The 12,372-nt window shown below is 28.7% G+C and overlaps 1 protein-coding gene across 1 annotated transcript in view; it reads left to right on the top strand.

Annotated features, from left to right (window-relative positions):
* Positions 1-5,875: 5,875 nt before the first annotated feature.
* LOC101895963 (putative uncharacterized protein DDB_G0292292) overlaps positions 5,876-12,372 on the top strand; it is a 78,708-nt gene continuing 72,211 nt past the window's right edge. Inside the window, exons 1-2 of the mRNA XM_059122539.1 lie at positions 5,876-5,888; positions 10,338-10,535. Of these exons, the coding sequence (XP_058978522.1) occupies positions 5,876-5,888; positions 10,338-10,535 (211 nt within the window). The remainder of the gene's footprint in view (positions 5,889-10,337; positions 10,536-12,372) is intronic.

Consider the following 12,372-nt stretch of genomic DNA (forward strand, 5'->3'; position numbering starts at 1 on the left):
AAGAATTTTTCCGAAGAACCTATAAACGTGGATTTTTTAAAGAATTTTTCCGAAGAACCTATAAACGTGGATTTTTTAAAGAATTTTTCTAAAGGGCCAAACGTGGATTTTTTAAGAATTTTTCTAAAGGACCAAACGTGGATTTTTTAAGAATTTTTCTAAAGGACCAAACGTGGATTTTTTAAAGAATTCTTCTAAAGGACTTAAGGACCATAAAACGTGGATTTTTTAAAGAATTTTTCTAAAGGACTTAAGGACATTTAAACATGGATTTTTTAAAGATTTTTTCCAAAGGACTTAGGGACCTATAAACGTGGATTTTTTAAAGAATTTTTCCGAAGAACCTATAAACGTGGATGTTTTAAAGAATTTTTCTAAAGAAATTAAAGTCCAATTACCGCGGTTTTTTTTAAGGAAATTTTCTAAAGGATGTAGGGACAATTAAACCTAGATTTTTTCCAAAGGACTTAAGGACAAATAAACGTGGATTTTTTTAAGAATTTTTCTAAAGGACATAAGGACCAATAAATTTGGAGTTTTAAGGAAATTCAATCTGTTTTCATTTTTTTAATTTCAGGATTCCTGTTGTTGTAGTTGTTTTATATTTCTGTTGTAATTTCAAGCTGCCATTGTTTGCCTTAAATGGCAACATTTTCCGACGATTTTACTTTTTGTTTTCACAAAAAAATCTGCAGCTACAATAAAAGAGTTACTATCGTTTGCACTTGTTTTTCGAACATGTTCGTGCTGGTTTATTTATCCTGCTCTTTCTTTTTTTTTTTTTTTTTTTTTTATGAAGTGCCTCATTTTGTGCCATTGTTTTCCACTTTAGTTAACATGGTTGTTGTTATTGTTATCCTGTGATTTTTTGGTGCATTTTTTCCCAACAACGTCGTGTTTTTTTATTCACTCCCGATAAACGTTTGCACACAAGCCTTAAAAAAAAACAGGGGTAAAAATATTCACTTCTGAATAGTTTCAGTTGGTTACAATGTAGAATTGTTTGATGTTGTAACAAAAATATAAAAAGATGTAAAAAAAAGGATGCCATTGAAAAGGCTACAAATTTTACAATCCCTCGAGTCAATAAATATCTGGTCTACAAATTATAAAAATTCCAGATTTGGGGTCTTTAAATTCAATGAATATAATTTTTCAATCCAGGTTGCGTATGATTAATAATAATTGGGTACGCCTGGGCGTATAATTCATAAATAATACGTATACGCCCCAAGTTCTCTGATTTGAGTAATTTTTTGTCCATCGATGCGTATGATTTATATTTTGCACATCCCTGCGTATTATTTTTAAATAACACTCATACGCCTCCCTAGGTTACAAAATGTTAAGTAAATTATTTTTTTTAAATATCAGTCTTTGCTGTGGTTTTTGCTCCCTGCTTTCGGCATGGACATCTGCAGCTGCAAAACAAACACCAGCAACTCTTCATAAAATCTCGTTTTTTTTTCAAGTACTGGCCACACAATTCTGGCCCTAAACACTTTATTAAGGGCACCCTGCTGACAACTGTTGTACAACACATCCGCATATAAGGATAGAGCCGTCCTTCAACATCCATGAAGGGATATAACCCTTTGGTCATCTCACCTCCTGACGCCCCTGTCACCACAACCCCTCAAAGGACTTCGAAAATGTGAACACCCTAAACTTGTGTATAACAGTTTCAGCATGTCCACACAAAATCACATAAGTATGTGTGCATATCCATGCACATGTTGGGCCAACTAACCATTGCATGACGGCCGATCGGTCGGTCGTTCTGGCACAAAAAAAAACAACAGTTTATAAATAATGCACTCTTTATGCATCCATAAACAATTATGAGAGAATTTGTAATAGACAGTTTCACAAAACGTTTTTGAAATGTGCGTGGGTAGGAGGGAAATGTGAAAGGACATACACACACACACACCCATAGACATTAAGAGCTATCAAAATGATGCATATCAACATGGAAAACATGGGTTGGACTGGAAGATAAGCAATTTTCAATTCGATTGGAGCAAAATTGAGCAAAGTTCTGTGGGGCGTATAATTAACATTAATGGGGGACATATGGGCGTATGCGTCTGGTATTAAAAGAAAGTAATCATACGTAGTCATAGACGAAGAAATTTTCAATATTTTTTTAAAGAACTAAAAACGAAGATTTTTTAATGGAATTTTTGGATTGGACATGGATTTTTTAAATAATTTTTCTAAAGGACTTAAGGCCCAATAAACGTGGATTTTTTAAAGAATTTTTCCAAAGGATCAAACGTGGATTTTTTAAAGAATTTTTCCAAAGGATCAAACGTGGATTTTTTAAAGAATTTTTCCAAAGGATCAAACGTGGATTTTTTAAAGAATTTTTCCAAAGGATCAAACGTGGATTTTTTAAAGAATTTTTCCAAAGGATCAAACGTGGATTTTTTAAAGAATTTTTCCAAAGGATCAAACGTGGATTTTTTAAAGAATTTTTCCAAAGGATCAAACGTGGATTTTTGAAATATTTTTTCTAAAGGACTTAAGAACAAAAAACGTGGATTTTTTAATAATTATTCCAAAGGACTTAGGGACCAGGATTTAAGGACCAAAAAACGTGAATTTTTTAAAGAAATGTTCCAAAGGACCAAAAACGTTGATTTTTTAAATAATTTTTCTAAAGGACCATAAAACGTGGATTTTTTAAAGAATTTTTCTAAAGGACTTAAGGACAAATAAAAGTGGATTTTTTAAATAATTTTTTTCTAAAGGACTTAAGGACAAAGAAACGTGGATTTTTTAAAGAATTTTTCTAAAGGACTTAAGGCCCAATAAACGTGGATTTTTTTAAAGAATTTTTCTAAAGGACTTAAGGCCCAATAAACGTGGATTTTTTAAAGAATTTTTCTAAAGGACTTAAGGCCCAATAAACGTGGATTTTTTAAAGAATTTTTCTAAAGGACTTAAGGCCCAATAAACGTGGATTTTTTAAAGAATTTTTCTAAAGGACTTAAGGCCCAATAAACGTGGATTTTTTAAAGAATTTTTCTAAAGGACTTAAGGCCCAATAAACGTGGATTTTTTAAAGAATTTTTCCAAAGGACCAGAAGATCTATAAACGAGGATTTTTAAAGAATTTTTCCAAAGGACCAGAAGATCTATAAACGTGGATTTTTTAAAGAATTTTTCCAAAGGACCAGAAGATCTATAAACGTGGATTTTTTAAAGAATTTTTCCAAAGGACCAGAAGATCTATAAACGTGGATTTTTTAAAGAATTTTTCCAAAGGACCAGAAGATCTATAAACGAGGATTTTTTAAAGAATTTTTCCAAAGGATCAAACGTGGATTTTTTAAAGAATTTTTCCAAAGGATCAAACGTGGATTTTTTAAAGAATTTTTCCAAAGGATCAAACGTGGATTTTTAAAGAATTTTTCCAAAGGATCAAACGTGGATTTTTGAAATATTTTTTCTAAAGGACTTAAGAACAAAAAACGTGGATTTTTTAATAATTATTCCAAAGGACTTAGGGACCAGGATTTAAGGACCAAAAAAACGTGAATTTTTTAAAGAAATGTTCCAAAGGACCAAAAACGTTGATTTTTTAAATAATTTTTCTAAAGGACCATAAAACGTGGATTTTTTAAAGAATTTTTCTAAAGGACTTAAGGACAAATAAAAGTGGATTTTTTAAATAATTTTTTTCTAAAGGACTTAAGGACAAAGAAACGTGGATTTTTTAAAGAATTTTTCTAAAGGACTTAAGGCCCAATAAACGTGGATTTTTTTAAAGAATTTTCTAAAGGACTTAAGGCCCAATAAACGTGGATTTTTTAAAGAATTTTTCTAAAGGACTTAAGGCCCAATAAACGTGGATTTTTTAAAGAATTTTTCTAAAGGACTTAAGGCCCAATAAACGTGGATTTTTTAAAGATTTTTCTAAAGGACTTAAGGCCCAATAAACGTGGATTTTTTAAAGAATTTTTCTAAAGGACTTAAGGCCCAATAAACGTGGATTTTTTAAAGAATTTTTCCAAAGGACCAGAAGATCTATAAACGAGGATTTTTTAAAGAATTTTTCCAAAGGACCAGAAGATCTATAAACGTGGATTTTTTAAAGAATTTTTCCAAAGGACCAGAAGATCTATAAACGTGGATTTTTTAAAGAATTTTTCCAAAGGACCAGAAGATCTATAAACGAGGATTTTTTAAAGAATTTTTCCAAAGGACCAGAAGATCTATAAACGTGGATTTTTTAAAGAATTTTTCCAAAGGACCAGAAGATCTATAAACGAGGATTTTTTAAAGAATTTTTCCAAAGGACCAGAAGATCTATAAACGAGGATTTTTTAAAGAATTTTTCCAAAGGACCAGAAGATCTATAAACGTGGATTTTTTAAAGAATTTTTCCAAAGGACCAGAAGATCTATAAACGTGGATTTTTTAAAGAATTTTTCCAAAGGACCAGAAGATCTATAAACGTGGATTTTTTAAAGAATTTTTCCAAAGGACCAGAAGATCTATAAACGTGGATTTTTTAAAGAATTTTTCCAAAGGACCAGAAGATCTATAAACGAGGATTTTTTAAAGAATTTTTCCAAAGGACCAGAAGATCTATAAACGTGGATTTTTAAAGAATTTTTCCAAAGGACCAGAAGATCTATAAACGAGGATTTTTTAAAGAATTTTTCCAAAGGACCAGAAGATCTATAAACGTGGATTTTTTAAAGAATTTTTCCAAAGGACTTAAGGGCAAAGAAACGTGGATTTTTTAAAGAATTTTTCCAAAGGACCAGAAGATCTATAAACGAGGATTTTTTAAAGAATTTTTCTAAAGGACAAATAAACGTGGATTTTTTAAAGAATTTTTCTAAAGGACTTAAGGACAAAGAAACGTGGATTTTTTAAAGAATTTTTCTAAAGGACTTAAGGACAAAGAAACGTGGATTTTTCAAAGAATTTTTCTAAAGGACCTAAGGACAAAGAAACGTGGATTTTTTAAAGAATTTTTCTAAAGGACTTAAGGACAAAGAAACGTGGATTTTTTAAAGAATTTTTCTAAAGGACCTAAGGACAAAGAAACGTGGAGTTTTTAAAGAATTTTTCTAAAGGACTTAAGGACAAAGAAACGTGGATTTTTTAAAGAAATTTTCTAAAGGACTTAAGGACAAATAAATGTGGATTTTTTAAAGATTTTTTCTAAAGAACCGAAAGACCTCTTAAAGTGGATTTTTTAAAGAATTTTTCTAAAGAACCGAAAGACCTCTAAACGTGGATTTTTTTAAAGAATTTTTATAAAGAACCGAAAGACCTCTAAACGTGGATTTTTTAAAGAATTTTTCTAAAGAACCGAAAGACCTCTAAACGTGGATTTTTTAAAGAATTTTTCTAAAGAACCGAAAGACCTCTAAACGTGGATTTTTTAAAGAATTTTTCTAAAGAACCGAAAGACCTCTAAACGTGGATTTTTTAAAGAAAATTTTCAAAGGACCAAAAATCGTTTAGTAGTGGATTTTTTAAAGAAATTTCCAAAGGACCAAAGGATCTTCTTACCACCCGTATATACTCCCCTTCCCCCTATGTCTGCCTGCATGCCTATGCGAGACAGTGTCGCTATGAATTATGGCTTTCAAATGAGCACGAAAGCGTGGTGCGTGCATGTCCTCTACGTGAACGCACGTATCCTTTTCCGCTGTGGCTCTTTGTGCTTTTGTCTGCATTATCATATAATTTATTTTCGCCAATAATTTCGGTATAAATTTTTCCTTCAATTGACAGACAAAATGCCAACCAATGTTGCTGCCATTGTCGCTGCAAAAATGCTGGTAGTTTTTCAATTTTTAATCAGAGTATTTAGTTTCCTGCCAAAGGACAGAGGTGCATTATCACCATGGCAATGCTGGGTTAGTGTTGCTAACACACGACGCAGGACTTGTGTGTCATTTGGTTAATTTCTGGGTATTTGCCGTAAATCAGTGCTTTGTCAGCTCGGTATTGGGGCTTATATAAATATCCGTTTCTAAATAAAATGCCCTGGCATTTAAAATATGTTCCGACCGGTTTGGGGGAGAATAATTATGTCCTTCGAAGGACAATGTGTGTGTGTGTGTGTGTGTGTGTGTTATGAACGCAATGGACTATAAATATTTAATGTGTAATCACTGCATAAATAATCATCAATGGAGCTATTTTAATTATAGGGCTTTGGCGGGTGGTATGAGTAATTATAAAACAATGGCCACCGGGGCGTATGAGTAACGTCAGTTTAAAAAAAACTAATTATACGACCGGAAAATTGTCATTTTTGTAATTAAATGGACAAATTTAAGGCTGAGCTTAATAGAAATTCAAGTTAAAAAAAAGGTTATCGATAATTTTTTGCATCAGAAAAATTGTTATCGAAAACTTTTTTTTTAATAAAAAATTGTTGTAAACAAAATTTCAATAAAAAAATGTTGTTATCGACAAATTATATTTATATAAAGCTGTTATCGATAGCTTCTTTTATAGAAAAATTGTTATCGATAACTTTTCCTTATAGATGTGTCAATATCGAAATTAATTTAAAGCCTATCGACAACTTTTCTTCATAGAAAAGATGTAATCGACAACTTTTTTAAACTTTTTAAATTTTTATCAAAAATCCTTTTTCTATAGAAAATATGTTATCGATAACTTTTCTTAATAAAAACTTCTTATAGATAGAATTTCATTGTTAAAAATTTGTTATCGATAACGTTTCTTTATAAAAATTTATCGATAGTTTTTTTTATAGAAAAATTGTTATCGATAACTTTTCCTTCCAGAAATGACGATATCAAAATAATTTCACAACATATGGACAATTTTTCTATCAAGAAAACTTTCATAAACGACAACTTACATAAAACAAATGTGGTTATCGACAAATTTTCTTTAGCTGTTATCGATAATTTTTAATTATAATAAAATTTTATCGAAAACTTTCTTCATGGAAAAGTTGTTATCGATAACCTTTCTCTATAGAAAATTTGTTATCGACAACTTGTCTGCATAAAATGGTTGTTATCGACTACTTTTATTTATACAAAAGTTGTTAACGATAACTTTTCATTACAAAAACCTTGTTATCGATAATTTTTCTCAATAAATATTTTTTATATATGTAAAATTTCATTGTCAAAAACTTGTTATCGATAATTTTATTTATACAAAAGTTGTTATCGATACCTTTAACTTATTGAAAAGTTGATGTCGATAACTTTTCATACAGAAAAATTTTTATCGATAACTCATCTTTATAGAAATGTCGATATCATTATCATTTCACCAAAAGTTACCGATAACGTTTATTAAGAGAAAATATGTTACCGATAATTTTTCTTTATAAAAAAATTGTTATCGATAACATTTCTCTATAGCAAAGTGGTTATCGATAACTTGTTTTGATAAAAAAATTGTCATCGATAACTTTTTTAAAAGGAAAAGTTGTTATCGATAATTTTTCTTTACATAAAAACTGTTTTCGATAACAATTTTTATTGAAAACTTGTTATCAATAGCTTTTTTTCATAAAAAAATGGTTATTGATAAATTTTTTCTATAGGAAGGTCGATACCGAAACCATTTCGCAACATATCGAAAACTTCTCTTGATCGAAAAGTTGTTATCGACAAAAATTTTTTTATTAAAAAGGTGTGATCGATAACTTTTCTTTATAGGAAAATTGTTATCGAATAATTTTATTGTTAAAAATGTTGTTATCGATAACGTTTTTAACGGAAAAGTTGTTATCGATAACTTTTCTTCAGTTAAAAACTGTTATCGATAACCATTTTTATAGAAAACTTGTTATCGATAGCTTTTTTTCATAGAAAAATGGTTATATATAACTTTTCTTCATCGAAAAGTTGTTATCGATAACTTTTCTTTAAAGAAAAGTTGTTATCGATAACTTTTCTTTATAGAAAAGTTGTTATCGATAACTTTTCTTTATAGGACAATGTTTATTGGCAACTTCTCTTTAAACAAAAGTTGTTATCGATAAATGTTCTTTATTGAGTATTCATTATCAATACTTTTTCTTTATAGAACAGTTGTTATCGATAAAATTTTCTTTATAGAAGAATTTTTTTTTTTATAGAACAGTTGTCATCGTTGTTATTTTTCTATAAAGAAAAACTGTTATCGAAAATTTTCCCATATAAAAAATATTTTCGACACTATTTCTGTATAAAAAAAATTGATATCGATAAATTTTCTTTATGGAAAAGTTGTTATCGATAAAATTTTTCTATAGAAAATTTGTCATAGACAAATTGTCTTTATAAAAAAACATGTTATCGGCTTTATCAGAAATTTGTTATCGATAACTTTTATTTATACAAAAGTTGTTATCGATAACTTTTTTCTAATTTGTCAAAAACTTGTTATCGATAACTTTTCGTTATAGAAAATTTGTCATCGATAAATTTTTTGTAGAAAATTTGTTATCGATAACTTTTCTTATAGAAAAGTTGTTATCGGTATTTTTTTAATTCGTTTTTATTAATTTTTAATATAAGTGTTGTTATTGATAACTTTTCCTTATAGAAAACTGGTTATCGATCACTTTTTTTACAGAAAAGTTATTATCGATAACTTTTTTATAGAAACGATGTTATCGATATTTTTTTTAATTTGTTTTCATTAATTTTTAATAGAATTGTTGTTATTGATAACTTTTCTTTATAGAAAACTTGTTATCGATACCTTTTCTATACAGATACATTGTTATCGATAGCTGGTTTTATAGAAAATTTGTTATCGATAATTTTTTTTTCAAATTGTTTTCATTAATTTTTTATAGAAGTGTTATTACCGATACATTTTCTTTATAGAAAAGTTTTTATCGACAAAGTTTTATTTATAAAAAGTTGTTATCGATAACCTTTCTCTATCGGAAAATTGTAATCGACAACTTTTCATTATTAGAAAATAATTATCGGTAACTATTCTTTATAAAGGAGTTGTTATCGATAACAGTTTTTTGTAGAAAATTTGTCATCGATAACTTTTTTATACAATAATTGTTATCGATTATTTTTTTTCAAATTGTTTTCATTAATTCTTTATAGAAGTGTTATTACCGATACCTTTCATTATCGACAAATTGTTATCGACAAAGTTTTATTTATAAAAAAGTCGTTATCGATAACTTTTATCTATTGGAAAATTGTAATCGACTACTTTGCTTTATTAGAAAATAATTATCGTTCACTGTTCTTTATAAAAGAGTTGTTATCGATAACTGTGTTTTGTTGAAAAGTTGTAATCGATAATTGTTTTTATAGAAAAATTGTTATCGATTATTTTTCTTCAAATTTTTTCATTAATTTTTTATAGAAGTGTTGTTTCATTAACGAGAAGTTTTCTTTATAGAGAAGTAGTTACTGAAAGGTTGTTATCGATAGCTGGTTTTATAGAAAATTTGCTATCGATAATTATTTTGAAATTGTTTTCATTAATTTTTTATAGAAGTGTTATTACCGATACTTTTTCTTTAGGGAAAAATTGAAATCGACCAACTTTTATTTATAAAAAGTTGTTATCGATAACTTTTCCCTATTGGAAAATTGTAATCGACAACTTTTCTTTATTGGAAAATAAATATCGGTAACTACTATTCATAAAAAAATTGTTATCGATAACTTTTTTCTAGAAAAATTGTTATCGATTAATTTTTTCAAATTTTTCCTATAATTTTTTTTAAAAAAGTGTTGTTAATGATACATTTTCTTTATAGAGGAGTTGTTATTGACAAGTTTTTTTTTTTTTTAATAAAAAGTTGTTATCGATAACATTTTTTAATTGGAAAATTTTAATCGACAACTCTTCTTTATAGAAAATAAATATTCTTCACAAAAGACTTATATTCGATAAATTTTCGTTACAAAAAATTATTATCGATAACTTTTCTTTCTAGAAAAGCTAGAAAATTTGTGTTCGATAACTTTTCTTGCTAGAACTGCTAGAAAATTTGCGTTCGATAACTTTTCTTAATAAGAAACATGTTATCGATAAGTTTTCGTAATGGAAAAGTGATTATCGATATCTTTCCACATGTCATCCTTTTTTTTCGTATTCCTTTTGAATAGATTTTTCTAACAACCAATTTGGGGCGTATGAGTAATATTTAATTACAAATTAATCATACCACTTGAATTAACTCCGATTTTTTCTGCCCTCAGGCCTTTTAAATTTAAAAAGAACAATAATTAAAACACTTAATTAGTTTTATGGCACTCCTGCTCTTAAATATTTATTTCACAATAAATTTATCTCACTCTTCCATTTTTTTTCTCCTTTTCTATTCTCCCGTTCTGTTGCCGTAGTTCTCGACTGTCAGGTCAGTGATTGGGGTCAATGGAGCGACTGTAATGCGTCCTGTGGTGCCGGCGTTATGACACGTTCACGCAAAGTTCTCCAGCCGGCCCAGAATGGTGGCAAACATTGTCCAACATTATTGCAGAAACGTGGCTGTCAAGGTTTTCGATGTCATGGCCATCATCGCGATAAGAAAATATTGCGGGGTAAGTAACAATTCAACAACAACAAAACCATTACAAAAATAACAACAACAACAACACCTATAATAATTAAAGCAAAGTAGAGTATTTATTTATAAAAAAAAAGGTGTCATAGAAGATTAAAACACCCCTGTGAATCCAAAGGGTGGGATCTAAGCCCTTCATCCTCCTCATCATCTTGGTGGGGAGTCGCACTACAAAATTCAAGTGGAAGATGGAAAGTTGGCACTTTTCGCCCTTTTCCAACAAAAAATTAAAAAGCCTTAATTTTCGCCTCCTTCACCACAGGCGGTTGTCATGGTGTAAAATGTAATTTTAATTAAATCTCTCTTCGGGTTTAAATTCCCGGAGAACGGCGAGGACAAAAACTATTGCTGAAAGGTTTTTTTTCCTCTGCTGAGCGCAAAGATGACGGTGGACGGAGGCTTCCCTTTTTAATGGCCACTACCGAGTTAAGCGTAAAGTAATGAAATTAAACTCAATGCCGGACAAGGATATTGACAATATTAAAATAACAAGGATTGGCGAAAATCCGATGTGACATTGAGTGGAAGAGGCGGGCGAAAAAAAACCGGAACTAACTAAAATTGACAGCAACTAAATGACATGAAAGAGAAAAAGGGATTAAAGGCCAAGAACATAATGCAAGGATGACATTGGCAATATTTTTCATAGCGAAATTTTGTCAAACAAAAAAATCAGGTGTTATCGGTTACCATTTTTTTATAAAAAAAAACTGTTATTGAAAAATGTCTTTGATAGAAAATTTGTTATCGAAAAATTTTTTCCATAGAAAAATTGTTATCGGCAAATTTTTTCCTTAAAATAGTTGTAATCGCTAATTTTTTCTAAAGAAAACTTGTTACCGATAAAAATTTTCCCATAGAAAAATAGTTATCGGCAACCTTTGCTCATTATCGATAAATGTCTTTGATAGAAAAATTGCTATCAAAAACTTTTTTCCATAGAAGAATTGTTAGCGACAATTTTTTTCCATAAAAAAGTTGCTATCGATAATTTTTTCTAAAGTAAACTTGTTACCAATAAAAAATTTCCCATAGAAAAATTGTTATCGATAACTTTTGCTCATAGAAAAATTATTATCCAAAACGTTTTTCCATAACTTTTTCATTGAAAAATTGCAAACCTTCAGTTTTTTCATAGAAAAATTTTAATCGATAACTTTTATATAGACAATTTTTTATCGATAATTTTTTCCATAGAAAAATTTTTATCGATAACTTTTCCAGAGATAAATTGTTATCGATAATATTTTTCAAAGAAGTGTTGTTATCTATAGATTTTTCTTGTAGAAAAATTGATATTTTTCCATGAAAAATTGTTATAGTCAACTGTTTTGCAAAGGAAAAAATTAATCGATTAATTACTTCCATCGGAAAATTGTTATGTATAAAAAGAAAATGGTGATCGATAGCATTTTTCCATAGACGTTTCTTCATTGAAAAATTGCTAACGATAAGATTTTTTTTCTTAGAAATGTTGTTATCGATAATTTGTTCAATAGAAAATTGTTTATCGGTGACTGTTTTTCATAGAGAAATTGTTATCGATAATTTATTTTCATAGAAAAATTGTTATCGACAATATTTTTCAAAGAAATGTTTTTATCGAAAACTTTTTTCGATAACTTTTATCGATAAATATATATTTATTTCTTTCGATAATTGTTATCGATATATAAATATTTATTTATTTTTTTAAATGTTGTTATCAATGATTTGTTCAATAGAAAATTGTTTATCGGTGACTGCATTACATAGAGAAATTGTTATCGATAATTTATTTTTATCGACAATACTTTTCAAAGAAATGTTTTTAT

This window comes from Musca domestica, unplaced genomic scaffold (genome assembly GCF_030504385.1).
Source record: "Musca domestica strain aabys unplaced genomic scaffold, Musca_domestica.polishedcontigs.V.1.1 20, whole genome shotgun sequence".
Lineage (NCBI taxonomy): Eukaryota > Metazoa > Arthropoda > Insecta > Diptera > Muscidae > Musca > Musca domestica.